The 24,151-nt window shown below is 32.7% G+C and overlaps 1 protein-coding gene across 1 annotated transcript; it reads right to left on the minus strand.

The window, feature by feature from the left end:
* Positions 1–354: 354 nt before the first annotated feature.
* Positions 355–24,140, minus strand: LOC143053664 (uncharacterized). Its single transcript, XM_076226453.1, has 12 exons — positions 24,026–24,140; positions 22,557–22,822; positions 21,218–21,349; positions 20,283–20,418; positions 19,197–19,358; positions 16,210–16,367; positions 11,817–11,978; positions 6,178–6,218; positions 5,285–5,404; positions 4,617–4,700; positions 967–1,107; positions 355–386 (listed from the first exon to the last, which is right to left on the minus strand). Exons 1-12 carry the CDS (start codon positions 24,131–24,133, stop codon positions 355–357), a joined length of 1,542 nt encoding a protein of 513 aa, XP_076082568.1. The 5' UTR covers positions 24,134–24,140.
* Between the last annotated feature and the right edge of the window lie 11 nt (positions 24,141–24,151).

Raw genomic sequence — 24,151 nt, forward strand, 5'->3', positions numbered from 1 at the left:
TGCAAAAAAGATTCGAATCATTGTTGGGTGGTTATAATGTTGTTCTGTCTTTTATTTTCTATATAGTTGTTTGCGTACTTATTTATCGATTCGTCGGAGTTTTTTGGGTTTTGTTTTGCCATGACATTGTTATAGTGCGCATCTTGATTGTAATATATCAGTCTGTGTTTATGTTGAGATCTGTAAAGAGAAACATTGCTTTGGAAATGAAGTTACCAGCAAACGGAATAGCGTGTATTCATTGTTCTACCTCAACAAACAGTGACATAGCTTTTTGAAATATAGGTGAGAGCAACATTGTAATTAAATAAACCTTTTAAAAGATCACAAACATTACATCCAATGACGACAATATTATGCACATACCTTATGGTGTTGCTCTGGGTCTGAAATGGAAAATAAACATATATATTTTACTTATTTTCATCTTTCTCCTAAAATGCTTTTTTTCTCCTAAAGTACAGTCGGTTATTTGATTTAGATTTCTTATCCTTTTCAATAACAGTATTAAATATTTTCGACATACATACAATAGTTATAAGTGCCTTGACATTGGACAATGTACACAAGTCGTGTGTGTTTAAATAACAAAATCTCTGTGGAGATTCAAGTTTAGAAGATATCTTCATTTCATAAATTTTGGTAGACTCTCAATTTAATTTGCTCTTCTTTGTTTTTATATTGGACATTATTGAGCACGATGAATGCTAATTCCGATGGCCGGCTGATATATTGTTGAACTGTCCCTTACAAAAAATTGTCAACATTCAAACTTACTATCTGTGTTTTTCATTATGATTATTAATTGTTTGTCTTACAATTTGTCTATAACGATGTAATCTGGAAGTGTTTGAAATGTTACGAATTAATGACTTTCCATTATTGTTTTCAATAATTGCCTAGATATTGAGTTTTAACAATAGAAAACAAGTTATTGCCTAGTCCCATATACATTTTAATGCTTACCCAAATTGCATTTTTTTTCGGTATAATTTTGGACACAGGAACAAGAGAATTTGTTGATATCATTAACACATTTTCCACCGTGTTTACATGGGTTGGAAGAGCATTCGTCTATTTCTGTCTCACAGTCAACACCAGTATAGCCTAAGTAGGATTAAAAACATCATGAAATTGTTGTTACAGGCAAACCTTAGCTGCTAATAATATCTGAAATTGATGAGACTGTCATTAAAGTGAGAGGGTTAGCGCTATAGAACCAGGTTTAATCCACCATTTTCTACATTTGAAAATGCCTGTACCAAGTCAGGAATATGACAGTTCTTGTCCATTCGTTTTTGATGCGTTTTGTTATTTGATTTTGCCATGTGATTATGGACTTTCCCAATTGATCTTCCTCTAAGTTCAGTATTTTTGTGATTTTACTTTTTACTGCGTTCCTTTTAACTGAACGATTATTTCCGGAAGATTTGTAATTCAAAGCTATTACACTAAAAAATATAAAAAATACTTTCTATAAAACTAATCCTTCAAAGCTTCTTTTGTTTTTATTGGTATTTAGAATGGTCAAAAGATTTGTTATTCTAAGCTATTACACTAAAAAAATATAAGAAATACTTTATATAAAACTTATTCATCAAAGTTTTTTTCTTTTGTTTTTATTGGTATTAAGAATGGTCAATAGATCGAATAGTTAGCAAAGGTACCAGGATTATAATTGAATACGCCAAACGCGCGTTTCGTCTGCTAAAGACTCATCAGTGAGGCTCAGATAAAAGTAGTTATAAAGCCAAACAAGTACAAAGTTGAAGAGCACTGAGGACTCAAAATTCAAAAAGTTGTGCCAAAAACGGCTAAGTTAATTCATTCCTGGGATAAGAAAGAAAAATTCAAAGTTTTGTAACAGGAATTTATAAAAAAAAAAATATGACCATATAATTAATATTCATGTCAACACCCAAGTGCTGTCTACTGGGCTGGTGATTCCCTCGGGGACAAAACGTCCACCAGCAGTGGCATCGACCCAGTGGTCGAAAATATCTTTACAAAATAATGGCATGATAATTTCTTTTGTGTACTGATACCTGTTTTTGTTTTCTTAAACATGTAGGATGGTTGACAAAAAAAATATAAAAAAAGAATAAAATAAAGATGCTTTTATTGCAATTACTAATGATTTTGATGAGCGTATTATATGCACTCAATTCAATAAAACCAACTACAAAAAAGACATAACACACAACGATAAGTAATCAAAACTAATTGATAAGCTAGTACATTAATGAGTTGTTGTTTGCTAAGCATCAAATAAGATACTACATAAGGTCCCTGACCAGATGTAAATGTCTTTTATAAACTAACGCCTATCCATAATGTCCTTCATTTGAACACTTGTTGTGACGTATTTTTATAAGTACAATTATTTTCTTAATTGCGCCCTTTTATCAATAAGCTCAAATTCTCTTTAACTATGCACTGACAGAAACAAGGAATTAGTACATTGAACTCTTGATAAAAAATATTAAAAACAAATGCGTACGCAATAACAAAATGTTCACTAATATGGAATTTCCGTTGGATGATTATTATTAGAAAAAACGTATTTTACAAAATATATATTATTTACATTCTCTAGATACAGATATGCATTTGTAAGTATACTGTTTAGAAACAGATGAAGCTCCAAATAAAAATTCGATTCGAAGTGTAATAAACTTTTCAAAAGAAACGAAAAAGAAAATAACAACTAGGTAATTCTGATCGATCGCAAGAATCTAGGTGCATTTTTAACAATGGCCACACCTCAACAGTAAAGTCTAGAATACAATTAATGACTGAAATATATGTTTTCTTAGATTTGTTTTTTTCTTTTATTTTCCCTCTATCTTCTATAGTTGTTGACAAAATTAAAAAAAATAAGTACAAATGGTCATTCATTTTATAAGAAGTAGACTTTCGGTTTCAGATTTCTTTGCCTTTTATTTGGATCATGTCTAACTGAACAAGTTTGCTGTTACAGTTTGTCCTTTTACTTCTTTGGTTGTGTATAATTGGTAGCCAGAAGGTTTCATCGATGTGTTTGATATCAACCACTCATTATAGAAACAATTATCATGATCATTATGTAGACCGGATGTGGTAGTGAATTTACCAATCTCTCTTAACAAAAACACAAAATACAGATCTGATAGCACTCACAGAACTAAAAGCTAGTTCAAAGCCAATAGCTACTAAACAAAATCATCTATTTAACACTAAAATATCAAGAAAAAGAGAAATTCTATTCACTGTGTATATAAGTGGAAAAGTACGTTTGACTTCTACATTAGTACCCTTTTACTTAGATGACGGATACTTGGGAAGTCTAGTTTAACCACGAATAGTTGACGGGAAATTGTCTCGCTTGCTTTTTATTAGTATAATGTCATAAAGGTAAATAAACAGACTGGAACTGTTTTGACTTCATGGGTTTGTTTCCGCAGGTAAAACACAGTAATATGAAAAAAAGGAGATTTGGTAAGACTACTAATGAGACATGTATCCATCATAGTTCAAATGAAGTGGATATACTAGTAAAAAGTGGATAGTAGGCTATTAAATTCTCTGCATGAAAAATATTAAACAATTCAATTGAGAAAACTAATGGCCTATTCTATAATAAAACATTTACGAAAAACAAATATGACAGACATGAACCAACGACAACCTCTGAACTACTCGGATTTGGGACTTTGGACAGGCGCATAGAGAATTTGGATGTGTTCAACATGTTTGCTGGCACAAAACACTCTCCCATCAAACTTGGAACAGTGCTGTAACAGATCAGTGTAATACAAACTATAAAAATCAGTTGGAATGGACTTAAATCATCAGATCGATACAAAGTACAAAAATATTAATAAAAAACACAGAACGGACTTGGCATGGAAGTTATACATCCCTTACAACAACATACAAAAGCCAATAACATAATCATACATGTAAGACAAAAATAGCAATACCTACACATCCACCATCCATTTGAGTAATTGTACAGACTACATTTACAGAAAACATGACCTTGTGCAATGCCAAAATAGTAGTATCGACAGATTTTAATTTACGAATAAGATTATATATACATTAATAGTGCATTGACTTGACATATCAACGATATAATGATGAGGCTTAGAAACAAGGAAACGCTCAGATCTGTCGTTTGAGTATGGACTAAAATATCATTACTAAGCATACAACATGATGATTTATAGGTTTCAAACAAAAAATATTAACATGTAAAATATGTTTATCTAAAAATTGTAAAAGAAATAAGTTCCACGCTTCGTTGTAAACATTGGAAACAAGAACAGGTTGAAGAGTGAAGAGGTCCTATGAATAATAAAATATAGATCTGGCAACTTCTATTTAAATATTCATGAGAAAAAGTTATATCTGGTCAGTGACTGTATATGACATAGAAATATACAGTCAACGCATTTTGACTGCTCAAATAGAAAAAGTGCAGTATAAAAATATTTATACCATTAACGTTACAAGTCAGACGTCAAAAAAAAGTGTCTTTGCGTAAACCTTATCTTCTGTTATATGTATTAATAGGAGAGTAAATATTTAAAGGAATAAAATGAATATATTCTTAGCTTTCGAAATTTGTTCACCTGACATGCAAGCACATATAAATGCCTTTCCAGTATCTACACATGTACCATTGTTCTTGCATGGAAAATCAGCACATGTCACTCCTGCATAATAAATTTCATTCGAATTAAAATCAAATCTACTCATATGCAGTTCTCTTAATTTGAAAATTAAAATTTTTTGTAATATCAAAGTTCTAAAATCCTATTTACCAGACAAGGAAAGTGAAACACATTTGCTAACCATAAACAACGAACAAAAAGAATATATGTGACAGAAATGAAAAATAACCCTTGGTTTATATTGGTACTCTTTCTTTTCTTTGTAGTTTCCTGTGTTGAAGTATTTTTTTTTCCTTTTTTTGTTGTTGACTGTTTTGCCTTTTCGTAATTTTTCCTTTGGTCATTAATTTGTTTGTTTTCTTTTATTAATTGTTTTTGAACGACAATGGTTCATTCTATCTCTTTTACAGTGAAAAGGATATCTACTATCCGTAAAGTCTTTTGGTTTAAAGCCATGCTGACATTGTTATTGATCGACACTAATATATTCCGGTTCTGTTATAGTGACAAGAAAAGGGAATCTATACTATCCGTAAAGTCTTTTGGTTCAAACCCATTTTGACATTATTTTTGATTGACACTGGTATTTTCCGCTGGTTTTACAGAGATAAGAAAATGCTACTTACTATCAGTACAGTCTTTTGGTTTAAAGCCATGTTGACATTTACATGTTGTCCTGTGCCATAGATTAACGCATGTTCCATTGTTTTTACATACAATATGCTTTATGTCACAGTCATTGAAATCTTGAAATAAAACAGGAACATCCTAATTTCTATATTTTGTTAGTATATATCTCATACCTTGACGTATATGATATGAGGACTACATGTACTATGTAGGTGATTACCATTATATGACATGATGAGTATGTCCTACAGAGATGATGAACTTATAAACAAATAAGGTGATACACAATTCAAACTAGCAAAACAGCTAGACCTAGCTATCGCTGAAAAACGTATAAGCTACAATCCGCCTTAATATCACGAAGACTAGTTAACGCGTTAAAGAAGAAATAATGAGACGAATATAACTGTGTATGTCGTTTGAAGGTCTTTAGTGAATATTTCAACAAATATTGAAAACATAAGAACTGAGAGCATTTTGTGTAAAGCTGAATGGAGTTCTTTGAAAGTTTGGTAATAGTCTTTGTCTTTCTTCGAAATTGTTTTGTTTGCTAACTTGGAATCCTTTTTATATTTTATCATATAAAAATATTGAGATGTGGTATGAATGTGCATATATTTTCAAATGTATAATGTCGTTTAAGAACTTTCACTTTATTATTGAAAAAATATATTTCGGACACATCCCATTTATTGCATATTGAAACTCTAAATATGTTACGTGGAATTCCTATTAAACTCAATTCGTCCAAAAAGGCAAAATAAACATATCAAGACTGGAAAATGCCGATTTTCAAGTATTTTACCCTCAATAGCAACTCTGCAATACCACATTATGTTTTATTCATTATTTGTAAACCTTCCGTTTTAATATGATAAAATGAACTTACCATTTATCAATCCGACTACACATCGTGTGTCAGATGTTATTCTAAAAGTAAGAAATGACATATCCATATAAATATGATGTGTATTCATTGGAGCAAAAGTATCGTCATGATAAGCAACACACATTTAGTAAATATAAGGCGAGAAAAGGTCTTTTTGAAATTATTTGTTCGAAAAGAGAACAGAGCAAGTATGTGCTATAATGAATATGACGAGGACTTTGTTCACGTTCTTTTCATTATACGTATTCTAATTTGAAAAGAGCCAGTATAACGCTTACGCGGAAACAAATCAGGGTCACAAACCAAAAACCGATGGAAACACATCAACTATAAGAGGAAAACAACAGAACAACAAAACAACAGAAACATTTAATTGCATCAAAACAAACGCCAACATACATAGAAACGAAAAAAAATTTAACAACTGCCATATCCCTTATATGACTTAGTACACGAGATTTTAAGAAAAAAAAATATTTGTTGAACCTGGTTTTGTGGCTAGCTAAACCTCTCGCTTATAAGGAAAAAGTAAAAATACCGCTAAAATTACAATAATACGTAACTGCAATACAGTAAAAACAACTCGCTGGACAGAATAATGCATAAATAATTAATGTGATAGTACATAAGTCTTGACTGTCCTTCTTTTATATCCACTGGGTCGATGTCCCCAAAGACATCATCCGCCCAGTTGCAAAATTGTATGAATTTATCTTCATTCTATGCGTTTGACTGTCCCCCTGGTATCTTTCGTCCCTTTTTATAAGAACTGGGTCGATGTCTCTGCTAGTGAACATTTTGTCCCAGAGAACAAATTCCGCCCAGTCGCAATATTTCAAGAATTTAGTTTCAATCTACGAGTTTGTCTGTCTTTCTGATATATTTCGTCCCTCTTTTATAACAACTGGGTCGATATCTCTGCTGGTGGACATTTTGTTCCCGAGGACATAATCCACCCAGTACCAAAATTGCATGAATTTATTTTCAATCTAGGAGTTTGACTCTCCCTCTGGTATCTTTCGTCTCTCTTTTATAACCACTGGGTCGATGTCTCTGCTGGTCGACATTTTGTCCCCGAGGACATCATCCTCCCAGTAGCAAAGTTGCATGAATTTATTTTAAATCTATGAGTTTGACTGTCCCTCTAGTATCTTTCGTCCCTCTTTTATATTGTAAATATAACGGAATTGGATGAGACTGTCGTACAAAGTGAGAGGTTTAGCGCTATAAAACCAGGTTTAATCCACCATTTTCTACATTTGAAACTGCCTGTACCAAGTCAGAAATATGACAGTTGTTGTCCATTCGTTTTTTATGTGTTTTGTCATTTGATTTTGCCATGTGATTATGGACTTTTCGATTTGATTTTCCTCTGAGTTCAGTATTTTTGGGGTTTTACTTTTAACAACATGTAAACCACAGAATAACAACCTTCAATAATAACCCTAAGCATCACACAATAACAGATTAGTAAAAGGCGCTTGCCTTACCCTAGGGCATTATACAAAAACAGATAAGTAAAAGCCTCTGTCCTAATAGAAACATCTTTATAAATTTTATGGGCTCTACGAGTAATTACTTCTTCACACAATAACGGGTCATAAACTTTCCTTGCCAAACCCTCAGTCATCACAAAATATCAGATTACATAGTAGTAGCCTCGTTTGCCCAATCCTTAGATATCACACGCAATAACAAATTGGTGACCACGTCTCTTTTTTAACCCTAAGACATCACATAAAAGCAGATCAGTAAAGGTATCTTGCTTAACTCTCATGATATTACACAAAAGTTGGTTGGTAAAGGTATCATGTCTAACTATAAAATACTACCTAAATATAAACCATCGGTTTATGTAAATTATCTAAAATTCATTAAAGAATATGAACGTTTGAAACGACAAAATACACTACCATTTAATAGACGATACCGTTGCTGACCAAAACAGAATAGCAACTGAAAAAGAGCGAAAATACAACACAGATATATCTACAGAAACGCCTTTAGTAATATCGTGCACTTGACAAACTAGTTCTGATTACATTGAGTGTTGTGTCAAAAATGTTTGTGATAGACTTTGTCAACATTGCCGGTTGGGATAGATTACTTGGTGGATGGTTTGGTAATAGAGAGATATAAGGCGTTGTTCCTTCAGGTTGAACAATGGAAGAACAAATGACAACAATATACTTCCAACACAGTACTTAGTCAAAACATACTAAAACGTATAAAAAAAATACTGAACTTAAATGTACATTGTAAATTCCAAAAGTCTAAGAATAAAAAATGACAAAATCAAAAGTTTTCAGATAACGGAACGAGTTAAATACAACTGCCATATTCCCGACATGGTTCATGCATTTTTCGATGAAAATAGTGGAAACCTGGTTAAATTGGTTGCTGCTGAACCTCCCACCTGTATGACAATTGTTTATAGTTCACTTAATATATTTACAAAATTGGTTGAGCAAACAGACATAATAAATAAATGTTACAATACTTCGCATCCAGCAGCCAAAAATGAGTAAACATAAATCAAGGATATACAACAAAACTGACAAAGAATTTCAAACATATATACAAATCAAAATAGGACAACAGATAGATCGACAATCTCCGGCGCAGAGCTCACATCCGTTCCGTACTTACTTCGTATCACTACACAAATATGACAATCTCCGTACAGCGCTCGTTTCTTTTCCGTATACTTAGTACCCTACAATACAATGACATATTTAGTGTAGTGATACGAAGTGAGTACGGAACGGATGTGAGCTCTGCGCCGGAGATTGTTATTGTATTGTAGTGTACTAAGTATACGGAAAGGAAACGAGCGCTGTACGGAGATTGATATATCGATCGCAATTATTTCAAGCAAGCCACTTAACATTGGTCTGTCCTTCACATGTACAGTTATATCGGCTGTACTGCGAAATCGAATTTAAGACAGAAAAATCCTTTTTTAATTCTTGTTAACAATTTAGTTTAAATCGTTATAATATATAATTCCATTTGACAAACAGTTAATGATATATATAGGATTAGATATTTAAGTTAAGTCATACAAATCAAAGTATAGACACACTGAATAACTAATGATGTATAGGCACAGCGAATAGCAATATCAAGGTTGTATTGGTTGGAGCGGAAATATAATTAACTGACAAAACATAATAATGTTTTCTGTATCAAACAGCAGCTTAAGGTGGCTCGGGACTATTCGAAGTTTCTATCAGAAGTGACGTATTTTTTGTTATGTTTCTCTTTACAGAAAGTGAATCAAATTGGTCGCAAACAAATAGGGGGTCACGGACCATTTAAGCTCAAAATTTTACTTTTAAACAGGTATGTAAAAGGGACCATTTTTCAATGAAATGATAGGGAAAATAGAGGTGTTGACATATTTTTATCGGAATATCAAAAAAACGTTCTATGACACTTGGTCCAAAACTGTGATATAAAAAGCTGAAATATAGCTTCAAAGAATAAGCAAATAAAAAACATAGGTCACCGATAAGGAACAACAAATATTTTGCATTAAAACCCAAATATTGGCGGGAAAATGGTAAAAATGGGTGAAATATCATTTTGAGCCTTTAACAGATACACATAATATCGAAAATATTCTTTTAGTGACACAACTACAATGATTTAACATTTCTAATCAACAAAAATATTTTAAAAAATAATATCGAATTAAGGACAAATACTTTTCGTGTGCATTGTAATTCATGCGTGAAACAATCCGCAGTCGAATAGTCCCGATCCACCTTAATGAGAACTGATGTGTTTTGAATTGATTGAATGAGTTTATTTGCAATTGAGTTTATTTGCAATTAATATACATGCTATAGCAATGACAATATATATTACAAAGCGATAAACAGCATAAAACAACACACATGATACTTTGTAAATTGATAATATGACATTTCATTATCCTTGTAGACAATTTTAATGTTTGAATTATCGTTGTCTGGATCTGTCGACATAGTTACTACTTCAAAGTTAAGATAAAAATATCAACTAACTGATACTCGCATAATTAAATTTATGAAAAATAATCTTTATAAGGTGTTTTATTCAATTTCTTTTTTTAATTAAAAATTGAATGCTTCTTTTTGTAACTTTATTGGGGTGTAAAAACGTTGACCGAGGTACATTTGAATGGCGCACGGTCAACGCTTTTACAACCCTATGAAGTTACAAAAAGAAGCATTCAATAATTATAATTACATTTTTTAGCTAGGATATCACGATTTTATCTAGTTTTTATTTAGTTTTTTAATGGATATTTCCTTGACAAGTTTAATCGAATTCTAACAAGTAGGAATTGTGGGTAGATTTTTTAAAATGTCCGCTCCCCCAGATAAAGCAATGAGAATGTGTAATAATTTCTCAAGGAAACCAAAAAAATATTTCTGAAAAAAAAACAAGAGGTTCACATAGGTAATCTCTTGTAAAAAAATTAGCACAATTCATTAAATTCTTTTTACGAGTTAAGTAGGAGACCCGGATACAACTGTAATCTGTAATGTGCAGATAGAATAACGCCCATGTCATGGTTAAGTGATCCAAAAAAAAATTATGATGAAGACACAAAATTGAAGATTGAAAGATCATCGTTTAAGAAATATTTTGTGAAAGTTTCACTAAATTCTGTAAAGGATTAGTAGCGGATAAAACAAAGTGTGACGGGTGGAATCACAGACGGACTACCCTTTTAATATATACCACAAAAAGAAGGTGGTATGGATTAAATCAAGGAGTCTGGATGCTTATCTGTCAATTACTCATATCGTTTTAACAGCTTAAAAAGTGGGGAGGGGGGAATATTGTCGACTAGTCACTGATGTCAGGCTTAAACTTTTGAACGTCAGACTTGCGTTCCTTGTAAAAGACTCATCAGTGACCCTTGATTAAAAATATTAAGAAGGCCAAAAAGGAACGAAGTTGAAAAGCATTAAGTTATGATTTAAATATTTTAGTGTGTTTCGTGATCAATTTCTCTCAGATTTGTTGCTGGTAGTTTCTGTATATCATTTGTAGGCAAACATACTTATGGTGTGGAAAGAATATATTTATTTCAGGCAATTTGTCCTTCAAGGTTTCAATTGAAAGTTTCATGCATTTTGGATTTTAGATAATATGAAAAACTCTAACTTCGTCTTTAAATGCAGTATCTCAATGTAGTATCATGTGTTAATTGTATACATATAAAGGGTAGAAACAGTAGATTATATGCCATGGCTGACATTCGCAACTAATTCCCACTTCAGATTTTCTGTATCGATTGTGGTTTTCAAGATGTTAGACAATTACTGGCATTTTACCGTCATATTTTATGTTGTGACATGATTATCATGTTGGCTAATTAACTAAATAAAATAAAAGATATAAACTAGACACCCAGAGGAGCAATTTCATTTTAACTGGTTGAAAAGTTTCAATGGAGAAGATCTCTGAAGAAGTTAAGAGACGATGAACTACAATCGCTATCAAAAGCTCATAAAAGCGGTCAGCCAGGTGCAGTGTAAAGTCACAACAAGAAGCTTCTGTGCTCAAAGGACATTTTTGCGAAGGTAAAGTGAAATTTAATGTTCCGAAAACTATTCTATGATAAGATACAGAAACCTTACCCATTATCACGTTTTCCCCATACACACATTATATTATCAGCTGACTGCTCACGGGGTGGATTCCAGCTTATATAGATTCTTGAAACATTATTTCTGAGTAAATCGTCTTTCAACAATTCCACTTGCATCCCTGCTGGAAGACTTGCCATAAATTCCACTGAACTAAAAAACATAATTTATATATAACGTGTTTTGGCAGAAAATCTTTAACGCTTTATTTTATTGTTTTACATCTTATTTAAAGATGCTGACACATCTCAAGCGAATCCACTTTTCGAAACCTCATCAAGAAAAAAAGTACGCGATATAAAAAACCTAGGTCAGAAAAAAATATACAAAATACCCCCCTCCCCCCCTTTTCTCCGTTTTTGCTAACTGAAATATCTGACGTTAGGGGCGCACACATACTAATTATTATTAAGTATATAAAACAAAGAACTTCACGTATCCTCTTAGTACATTGTCTGCGATAAATCTGAACCGACAACGTCAATATTTAAAAATAATTGGTCCAACTTACAAACCCTCTTTCAAACCAATACAAACGTACAGCTATCATTTCGGATATTGCAAGTCACAGACTTATCAAAGCAATTCGCATTGGAAAAGACGAAAAAGAGAAAATATCCATTCTTAAATTTTCCTATGCCAAAAAAGGTCTCCATGTTGTCAACTTGGTCAATATCCTTCATTATAAATTGGTTCAATCGAAAATACCTCCCTATTTTAAAGATCAGTGTGTATCAATCATTTCTTACACCTATACCAAACCAATTGCAACTAAAATTTTAGATTACAAATACGTTTTGCAGGATTTCTATATTGATGACTTCAAGTCTATCCTTCTGATTGCACCTGTGCTAGTTCCCATTTATATATAATCCAGCTGGCTACGTTATTGCCGGTGACCTCAACTTTGTCAATAAAACTTCTGTGCGAAATGTGATATCCAAGGTCCGAAATATCTTGAGCCTAAATGATACGTCAATCTTTAAAGACCATAATGTTGCAAAACAATTGTCCTACCTCCATGGCAAATATGTTGTTGTTCCCGCAAATAAAGCCTTAAATTAAATCGTTTTAGGGTGTAAGTTACATTACATAAACTGTTTGATAAATGAATTAGGCATTGACGAATGACCATTCACTTGGAAAGTCAAAATATACACAGCACTTACTACAGAGGAAATCCTGGATAATCATATGTCTGTTCTTTGTTCCTTTGGAATTACAACCAATAAAATTGAGAATGGAAATGGGGAATGTGCCAAAGAGACAACAACCCGACCATAGAAAAAACAACAGCAGAAGGTCACCAACAGGTCTTGAAGAACTAGATCTTCCATTGCTTTATTGGATATATAAACTACATAAGTGTCCCTACAAACTACGGTATATATCTGGGTCTTCCAAGTGCTCCACGAAACCTCTTTCTAAATTATTAACATCAATTTTATCAGCAATCAAAGCTGGACTTCAAAGTTATTGCTAAACTGCCTATTATAGAGGTGGCGTGAATCAGATGTGGATACTAAAAATTCCGAAGATCTTATATAGTACATAAAAGCTAAGACTCTTGCATCTTGCAATAGTTTTAAAACATATGACTTTTCAACACTTCATATACAAGTACTCCCCATTCCAAACTACAAGAAAAACTCCAAGAGTTGGTATTGCTTTGTTTCATAAAACATAATAGCCAACGTAGAAACAAGTATCTTGTCTTAGGGAAGGATAAATCCTACTTTGTAATAAAATTAACGGTACCAATTTTCCTGCACCAGATGCGCATTTCGACAATACATGTCTCTTCAGTGATGCTCGTGGCCATAATATTTAAAATCCAAAGCTTATATAAAAGATGAAGAGCTATAATCCAAAAGGTTCAAAAAGTATAGCCAAATCCGTGAAAAATATCTCTCTGATTCAGGCAAATAATTCTCTGAAACTGACATTATCAAGACGCTTCATTTGTTGATTGATAACATATTTGTTACGTTTGGAGGACGTGTTTTTAAACAAACATTCGACATTCCCATGGGACCCAACTGTGTCCCTCTTCTTGTCGACTTTTTTCCTTTATTCTTATAAGGCTGATTTCATACAAGAAAGAAAGAAGTTAGCATTATCCTTTCACATTACTTTTCGCTATACAGATGATGTTCTCTACTTAATAATTCAAAATTTGTTGACTATTGTGAACACATCTATCCCATCGAACTAGAGATAAAGAATACAACAGATACAGTTATGTCTGTCTCATATCTTGTCTTGCAACTTGAAATTGACAATGATGGTCGGTTGAAACAAAACTTTACGGCAAAAGGGATGATTTCAGCTTCCCAGTTTTGAACTTTCCATTTCTATATAGCATCATTCCAGCAGCGCCTGCATACGGAGTATATATCCCCCAATTGATACGATATTCCCGGGATTGTATTCCTTGTCATGATTACCTTGATAGAGGGTTGCTGCTCACAAGGAAGCTATTAAAGCAAGAGTTCTAAATGTTGAAGTTTAAATCATTCCTTCGTAATTTTTACTGACACCATCACGAGTTCATTGACCGTAATGGAATATCCCTTAGGTTTTTCACGGATGACAGCGGATATGCTCCTTATGTCGTAACTACAAACACATTCCCTTTTCACGAATGTGACCCACCGAATTGGACTTATTATTGAGTTTGTACTAACATGAGCAACGCGACGATGTGGAGCAGGATCTGCTTGCGAAGCACCTGAGATCACTCCCAGTTTTTGGTGATGTTCGTGTTGCTAAGTTTCTAAGTTGCTATTTCTATGTTGTATTTTGTGTCCTATTCTTTATCTGTCTTTTATTCTATTTAGCCATGACATTGTCAGTTTATTTTCGATTTCTGAGTTTGACTGTCCCCTGGTATCTTTCGACCCTTCACGAAAGTCAAAAGAACCCCACTGAAAAGTTACATTGTCAACAATGTTTCGCACATCATTCACAACTTCAGTATATTTTTACCAAAAAATCCCAATTGAAGATATAAGAAATGGCGTTAGTTGTCATGGAAGTTAAAATAGCACCAGTAATAACGTGTTCATTTTTTGGATTGCATAATGTGTGGCCTTCACAGAGGTAAAATAAATCAGATGTAATGATAAAATCGTATCTAACCATATATCATGGGATTCACGGGGGATTTGCTATCAATGTATATACATTTCTGATTTTCAAAAGTAACTTAAATTTGACAGAAGTATGAAACATTGTGTATAAATTTTAGATATAAGAAGAAAAAGACACTGCGAGTAATGGCACAAACTAAACCAGACAGAACACGTTTTGAAACTGTATGCCTTGATACATGTATTTTACACAAGAAAATGTCTATAACCCGTTAAAATGGACACGGCATATTTTGAGGTAGATATACATACTTGAAATGGACAGGATAGAAAATATTATTCGTTAATACGTCCATCAAAGGAACTATTCATTTAAAACGTATCCGATTCATTATGGCAAACAACATAAATAAAAGGAGCTTTTACGATACAAACACTATTTGAAACATTTGTTTCTGTTCCATGCCTTATCGTTTGAATCATTTGAGATGCCATCATGACTTGGTTGAATGTTAAACTAACATTTGTGTCACAGATGACCATAAATATTTTCTACTTGTCGAAACCACAAACAATGATATCCTCTTTTCCTCGATGTAAACATCACCAATAGCAGCTTATCACTTACAATCTAATTCGATATGAGGGGTTTACGTGTCAAAGATGTTTTAACGGTGATAAATCTGAAACTTTAGAATAGTCGTCTGGTATAAACATTTTACCGATTATGTCATATTCCGTATCGTGACATTTGATATAGTCTAGATATAAATGGTTAATCGCGCTGCATTTCTCGCGCCTGTTCGGAACCTTTTGTTAGTCTTGATGGGTTTTATTTATTCTGGTTCATTGGTATGTTTATGAGTTTAGTTTTGCGTCCACTTTGCTCAACTAATAAACATTACGGGCTAGGGGCCAGATGAATCCCTGACCTACAGTATGTGTGCGGATTTTTTTATTTTATTTTTTTTTTTGTTTGGCAGCGTTGAAGACCTTTGGTGGCCTTTGGATGATTTCTATTCTTTGATCGGATTGTTGTCTCTTTGAAATATTCCTTGTTTCCATTCTCTATACTAATGCAAAAGTAGCATGTAAGAGAACCTGCCTGAGGTCTCAATCCGTTTATAGTGAATGTGATCACCTCGGATTTCATTTATTTATCTGGTTGTTGTGGTCCAGTTGGATTGGCTACTTTTGATTATTGATTTTGTTTGTTGAGTTTCTATAAATACATCATAGTAAAAATCAGACTAATATTAATTAGATTTTTATTATTTATAACTGAAACTTACTTAGACAGTTTACTTTCCACGTAAACACCATTTCTGAATTTTCCATATTTTATAAACCCAGGATATGATATACGTTGTCCATCATCAAGCGTAGGATATGCAAATGTCATGTCTGTATTGTCGCAACTACTCGGATTATCAATGACTTTCACGGTAAACTAGAAAAATAGTTATACAGTTATGAAACAGTCGTAATAAGATTGTCGGAGAAAGAAAGCTTAGAACTATCAAACCAAAATATCACTTCGAATACTTTTATCAAGGTGAATCTTATCATTGAATTAGATAACCTATGTTTTACGGGGTTTTGTGCATTGTTTCGTAATTATCGAAGGAATTACCTAAAAGTTTTTAGAAGAGAAGACATTTGGACAGCTATGAAGCCAGGTTCAAGTCCTCATTTTCTACACAAGAAAATTTTTGTAACAAGTTAGGAATTATGACAGTTGTTTTCCATTCGTTTGATGTGTTTGGTCTGTTTGAGCTTTTGATTTTTCAATTTGTTAATGAACTTCCCGTTTTGAAATTTCCTCGGAATTCCGCAGTGTTTTGTTTTGTTTTGTTTTATTTGTTGTTTTTTTTTTTATTTTTAATTTTCATACATCGACATTTCTAGTTGCAGTCTGTCTTGTTCTTCATAAGAGGGGGGCTCCGATTTAAATCTCTTTCACTCAGTTCGAAATATGAAACTAAAATTGTCTGTTGAAAGATTTTAGCAAATAATAAGAAAACTATATATACCGTCACTTATTATTGGTCGTCATTGTTTTTGTTGTTTCAAGATTGAAGAAATCACGATGATATATTATTCTGGTATTTTTATCTTCCAAGAAAATTTAACATTGTAATAATTTGTTTTAAAACGTTTAGAGAAATCCTTGATTTACATAGGTTTCCTATGTATCAGTTTGATTTGATAAATTATTATTTTTACGTTAATAGGTCATGTTGAATATTGTGATGATGATAACTTAATATTTCATCGAAACCATTGAGTAAGAGTTCTAGTTTCTTAAAGTTTATTAAGAGCTTTTCGTTTTAAATTTTTATAGTAATGGAGTTCGATATTTTTGTTGTTTTACTTGTTGTTATCTTCTTACCTCGTGTACATCTTTAACAAAAACGAAATATGTTTGAAAAAAAAATTAATTTAAAAAATACTCCGTAAATAAAAATATGAATACAAGGTACTTTAGATTCTGTTAAAGATTCGTTTACATTAATTGAGTGATTGCAATTATTTGCAAAAGAAAGTGTATGTTGTCAGACAAGCCAAAGTAATTATTGCTATTGAAAAATCCTAAGTTCAATTTGATAGAAAACAAAATACCGGTACATGTGAATTTGAACGATGTGGTATATTGATGATAAATAAACTCATCATAGATACCAGGACTAAATTTAGTATACGCCAGACGCGCGTTTCGTCTACAAAAGACTCATCAGTGACGCTCGAATCCAAAAAAGTTAAAAAGGCCAAATAAAGTTCGAAGTTGAAGAGCATTGAGGACCAAAATTTCTAAAAGTTTTGCCAAATACAGCTAAGGTAATCTATGCCTGAGGTAGAAAAGCCTTAGTATTTCAAAACAAGAATGTGTCCATAGTACACGGATGCCCCACTCGCACTATCATTTTCTATGTTCAGTGGACCATGAAATTGGGGTCAAAACTTTAATTTGGAATTAAAATTAGAAAGATCATATCATAGGAAACATGTGTACTAAGTTTCAAGTTGATGTAACTTTAACTTCATCAAAAACTACCTTGACCAAAAACTTTAACCTGAACTTTGCACTATCATTTTCTATGTTCAGTGAACCATGAAATTGGGGTCAAAACTATAATTTGGCATTAAAATTAGAAAGATCATATCATGGGGAACATGTGTATCAAGTTTCAAGTTGATTGGACTTCAGCTTCATCAAAAACTACCTCGACCAAAAACTTTAACCTGAAGCGAACGGACGCACAGACGGACGGACGAACGAACGGAGGCACAGACCAGAAAACATAATGCCCCTCTACTATCGTAGGTGGGGCATAAAAATCAAAAATTTGTAAACAGTAAATTTATAAATATATCCATATCAATGACAATTCATGTCAGCACAAAAAGTGCTGACTACTGGGCTTGTGATACCCTCGGGAAAATAAATCTCCACCAGCAGTGGCATCGACCCAGTGGTTGTAAATAAACTCATCATAGATACCAGGACTAAATTTAGTATACGCCAGACACGCGTTTCGTCTACAAAAGACTCATCAGTGACGCTCGAAACAAAAAAGTTAAAAAGGCCAAATAAAGTTCGAAGTTGAAGAGCATTAGGACCAAAATTTCTAAAAGTTTGGCCAAATACAGCTAAGGTAATCTATGCCTGAGGTAGAAAAGCCTTAGTATTTCAAAAAAATCAAAAAATTGTAAACAGTAAATTTATAAATATAACCATACCAATGACAATTCATGTCAGCACAAAAAGTGCTGACTCCTGGGCTTGTGATACCCTCGGGGAAATAAATCTCCACCAGCAGTGGCATCGACCCAGTGGTTGTAAATAAACTCATCATAGATACCAGGACTAAATTTAGTATACGCCAGATGCGCGTTTCGTCTACAAAAGACTCATCAGTGACGCTCGAAACAAAAAAGTTAAAAAGGCCAAATAAAGTTCGAAGTTGAAGAGCATTGAGGACCAAAATTTCTAAAAGTTTTGCCAAATACAGCTAAGCGAATCTTTTCTTTTAATTTCATGTTCGTGTTTCATTGATATTCAATTATTGGCTCCGGGTTCAGAAAGACATATGAATTGGAGATGGTTAATATCTTTGATTCGGTTGATACCAAACCCCACGTTGTACTATGCTCAAATAAAATCAAACTTTAAAAAAATATTCAGAAGGTAATAATGTCATTTCAAGTTAAAGATAAAGAGTGGTTAGGTGATTTGGTCGATATTTCTGAAACAGTAATACAATATTAGTCCACAAACCTGCAGAGGTATTTTACTGATACTGTGGCGTGGGGTTACAGTATCATTTCCGATTTTAATTGTATAGGTTGGGTAATCTTCTATCATGAGCGTTACACGATATAATTCGTCAGCTTTGTATCCATTCTTTGTAGTTGCATCGATGATGAGTTGTCCTAGTGTCTATAGCAAAAGAGTAGTCAGGTTGATAATATAATGTTATTAAAGGGGTGTTTTCATATTATTCCGGTATTATGTTCATGTACAGTCGTAATATGTCGCTAGTTAGCTGTAATGACTTGAAGCGTAGTTAGTCATTGGTTAATAATTCATATAACGTCTTTGATGAATACGATGTATTCAAGAATTGCTTTATGTCGAAATTGACATGTGCTACTAAACTTACGAACTCAGTTATATCAAAAAGAAAAAAATGGATAATAGGCTTAGTATATTGTTTTAAAATCCAAATTTGTCAAAAAGAAGTGAATTTTTCTGATTAATTTACAAAAGTAAAGCACAATTTGTTAATTTCAAAAGGTTGTTGGTCCGTTCATCTTAAAACAAACTTTGTATTTACTGCCTTTTTATAAGTGAAGCCATTTGAGATTATTCAGAAAATTCGTTATTTTATTGTTGGTCAGTATTCATGGTATATTTGGTTAAAGATTATCCCCATCTTTCCCCTGAAGTCTGAGGTGAGTTTTTCATGTGTTATTCAAATTGAAATTCGATATTCTATATCTAAAGTCTCACACTCTATATTTAGTTTATAAGTCATCTATCTGATAAAAAAAAGAGGCTATTTATTGACGAAAGCCAATAAGATATCCTCGGTTTTTTAATTTAATGTCCGAAAATATTTTAATCAGTTGTCTTTGACATGAAAAAGAATTAAAGAAAAGATCGTTGACGTACATCAATCACAACAACTGAGTTAAATGCTGATACAGTACTTGACATTACACAAGGTATTTACAATGTAAACGTTTCCTAAATGACATCCTAAGACATTTCGTTTATTTGTCAACTTAAATAGTTGTGTTTATTTGACTAGTGATTGTGCCATATGTAAAAGATGTTACATTAATACAAATATATACATACTGGTTTTAGTATGAACTTTGGAAGTGAAGTACAAGCTCCTCCACATTCATCTGGATTAGCTTCTCTTGCTTGTAAATTATCACCATCAGGATCTTCTACTGGTAATGTAATTGTTGTTGGACATCCGAACGGAATTCTATAACAATTGTAGTTATTTATTAATAAGTTTATTAAATTAGTATAACATTTTCTGAGGTTATGAAGCTATCATGATCATAGTGCTTCATTCCTATTTTCTAATGACATCCATGTAAAATCATAAAACAAAACCACTTTCTGCAACTACTATATTTATCATATTTGTTGAATCAAATTGGTACAATATGGACATGCCGAATTCGTAAAGGTGATGGTTGATGTTGGCGGGATAGGGTTTTTTTATTCATAGGCTTTTATAATTGTTTCAATTTTGTACAATGAGGTTTTTTGCATTTTGTTATACATTAATTTTTATACTGGCTTGCGCAATATATTTTTTTCAGTTTTACAAGGCCAAGATAATAAAAAAGTCGTGTGTTTCTGCAATTTGTAAGTGATAGTAAGCTACACATTTAAAATAGAGTTTGCACTTTATTATTTAACTGACTAAGCTAGACAACTCAACATTATTTGAATTTAACTGTGCTTTGTTTATGTGTTACATAATATGTAACACATAAACAAAGCACAGTTAAATTCAAATATTATTTGTTTTTCGTTCATTTTTTTATACAAATAAGGTCGTTAGTTTTCTCGTTTGAATTGTTTTACAATGTCATATCGGGGCCTTTTATAGCTGACTATGCGGTATGTGCTTTGCTCATTGTTGAAGGCCGTACTGTGACCTATAGTTGTTAATGTCTGTGTCATTTTGGTCTCTTGTGGACAGTTGTCTCATTGGCAATCATACCACATCTTCTTTTTTTTTATATTTGAATATTCAGTAATATGTTTACCCTACTGTAGGTTGAACTGCTGCCACAGGACTAGCGTTTGGTAAAGTACTATCATTCCGTAACCTCAGATCTATTGTTGTAACAAGTCTTCCAGGACCAGATGCGGGGACTGCCCATGGAATACCGTCTAGCCTATACGAGAAAAGTAGGAGAATTGTTGATTATTGTTCCTGCTGTGTATCTGTGAGTGTTAACTATTTTGTGTAGTTTCCTATGTGCATCATCATCATCATCATCATCATCATCATCATCATCATCATCATCTTCATCATCATCATCATCATTATCGGCGTTGTTGTCTTTATTCATTGTGATAGTCGTTTGTTTTTGAAAAACATCTTCACAAATATGGACTATCTACCGTGATAAAAACTTTTTAGTCCACTTATTGACTTGAAAAACTTTGTGTTACACTTAAAAACAGTAAAATATGTGTAAATTATAATTTTAGCGTAAGAAAGGTCCGAGATGTAGAAACACAAACTGACAATGCGATGACTAATAACATTGAAAGCGACCAAAAGACAAACAATAGTCTACTACAAAAAACAACATAGAAAACTTATTACTGAACAAAACGACCGAATCCTACTAAAAACCGTGGGATGATCTTATCTGCCCTGGGAGGGTGCGCAGATCCTGCTCTATATGTGACACCCGTCGTGTTACTCATTTGAAATATCTTGACAATTATTTTAACTGATTAGCCATCATCACCCAATAGCGGATTTGTGATTTACTCTTATCTAACCCTCAGTCATCAGCAAATTCTTTAACCATCAGTCATGAAAATCTTCGAACCTAAAAAGGCTGCAATAGTTCCCGCCTAAATAAATATCCCATCCATAACTTAACAAACAAAACAAATGAATATAAACTTATCATAGATACCAGAAACGAGTAAGTTCTTCTTTTTGAATATATCGATCTATATTAAAATCAGGAAAAGTAGTATGATTGCCAATGAGACATATACCAAAATAGATCAGAGGTCAAATATAACTTTTTCGTGAATAATTAATAATTACGGATCACCGCACGGCCTTTAACAAGTTGCAAAACATATACCGTATAGTAAACTATCGTGTAGAAAAAAGTATGCGTGTTTACAAAGGAAAAATGCAAATACTAAACACTGTTTCTGTGAATCAGGAACATATATATTGACACTCATGCCAAGTATATTTATTTGAAACAAAGATGAATTCTAAAACATTTTTTTTAAAGTGCAAATTTAACAAAGATTAATAGGGGTAAATAATTAGTGGTATTACACCTGTTTATAAAAAGTAATGAAATTAGTTCAGATAAAATCTAACACAAATAAAAAAAAACATACCGGACAGTATATCTGTTTGTTCCAGGAATAATGTGGAAAAAATGATTTTCGCCTTGTTCCCAGTCTGCTGAATGTTCACTAAATGATGTTAAAATGGTGTTAATATCTGATAAATTTATTGCTTGATTACAACCGGAGATACATTTCCATTGCATTGATGATAAGGATGGCGGAACGGTTCCTTTTATGTACAAGTTTCTAGAAGAACAGTTTTGGCCACACGGACCTGTGCCCTTTTCCCATGTTAATCGATAAGTAAATCTGACCTGAAAAAAAAGATATATCAATTGTCACCAATTGTTCATTGAAATCCGCAAAAAAAAACTTTTAATAAAATATGTGTGAGGCTACGATTTTGACTACATGATACGAGATTGCTATGAAATAAAATGAAATGTTTAAAGATATATTTGTCACTTTACGTCCACATCGGCAAGGTGCGTTCGGGACTCCGATCTTAATTTACAAGAATTGACAATTTCCCTGTCAAAAATCGATTGTTGTCTCCATGAAGTCCGGCATCTTCTTTAGTTAAAACTGGGTGGTGAAAGTGGGGTATAATCCTTCAATCATTCGATGTAATTAACATTGTGTTTTCGTATCATATACATGTACATGTAATACAAAACAAGAATGTGTCCCAAGAACACGGATGCCCCACTCGCACTAACATTTTTATGTTCAGTGGACCGTGAAATTAGGGTCAAAACTTTAATTTGGAATTAAAATTAGAAAGATCATATCATAGGTAACATGTGTACTAAGTTTCAAGTTGATTAGACTTCAACTTCTTCCAAAACTACCTTGACCAAAAACTTTAACCTGAAGCGAACGGACGGACGCACAGACGGACGAACGGACGAACGGACGCACGAACGAACGGAGGCACAGACCAGAAAACATAATGCCCCTCTACTATCGTAGGTGGGGCATAAAAATATAATTCAACTCTAACGAAGCACATTTTGACCTTCTAGAATTACCCTAGCCTATGAAAATAAAAAGATGTTGTAAATTTGCCAATGAGACAAGTCTCCACCAGAGACAAATTGGCAGAGAGTTTAATTTATTTTGCAGGCATTGCTTTTTAAGAGACCAGATCTTCTTGAAAAATATCTTTGCTTTTAAAATTTTTAATTTGATCTCTTGGTTTGTTTTAGGAAAGTTTAAATTCTCATATTTCACAAGTAAATAACATCAACAAATTAAGTTGGTCATATGTACAATTAAAAAAAACTTTATATATTCTTGCATTACGTACTCTTGATCCTCATTTGAAATTGTATCATTTTAAGAAGTAATTTAAAAGCAGGTCAATAACTAAGTTAAACAGTGACTTTAGAATTCCTGCAGACATTTGGTATTAGTGCATTTGTTCATACGTGTATAAAAAAAAATCACGTTTTTTTGCAAAACCCAATTTTAATTCTTAAATTTTCAAATGGAAGAAAAAATCAGAAAAATACTACCTGGTTGCTATGTGGCCACTTTAACCAACTAATGCTTCCTCCTAGATAAGCTTGGTTTGAAACAGAAATGAGACTTATAGCAATATATATCCTTAAATGCAAAAACATTTTCCAGTTCTCAATCTG

The sequence above is a fragment of the Mytilus galloprovincialis genome, chromosome 12, assembly GCF_965363235.1.
Source record: "Mytilus galloprovincialis chromosome 12, xbMytGall1.hap1.1, whole genome shotgun sequence".
Lineage (NCBI taxonomy): Eukaryota > Metazoa > Mollusca > Bivalvia > Mytilida > Mytilidae > Mytilus > Mytilus galloprovincialis.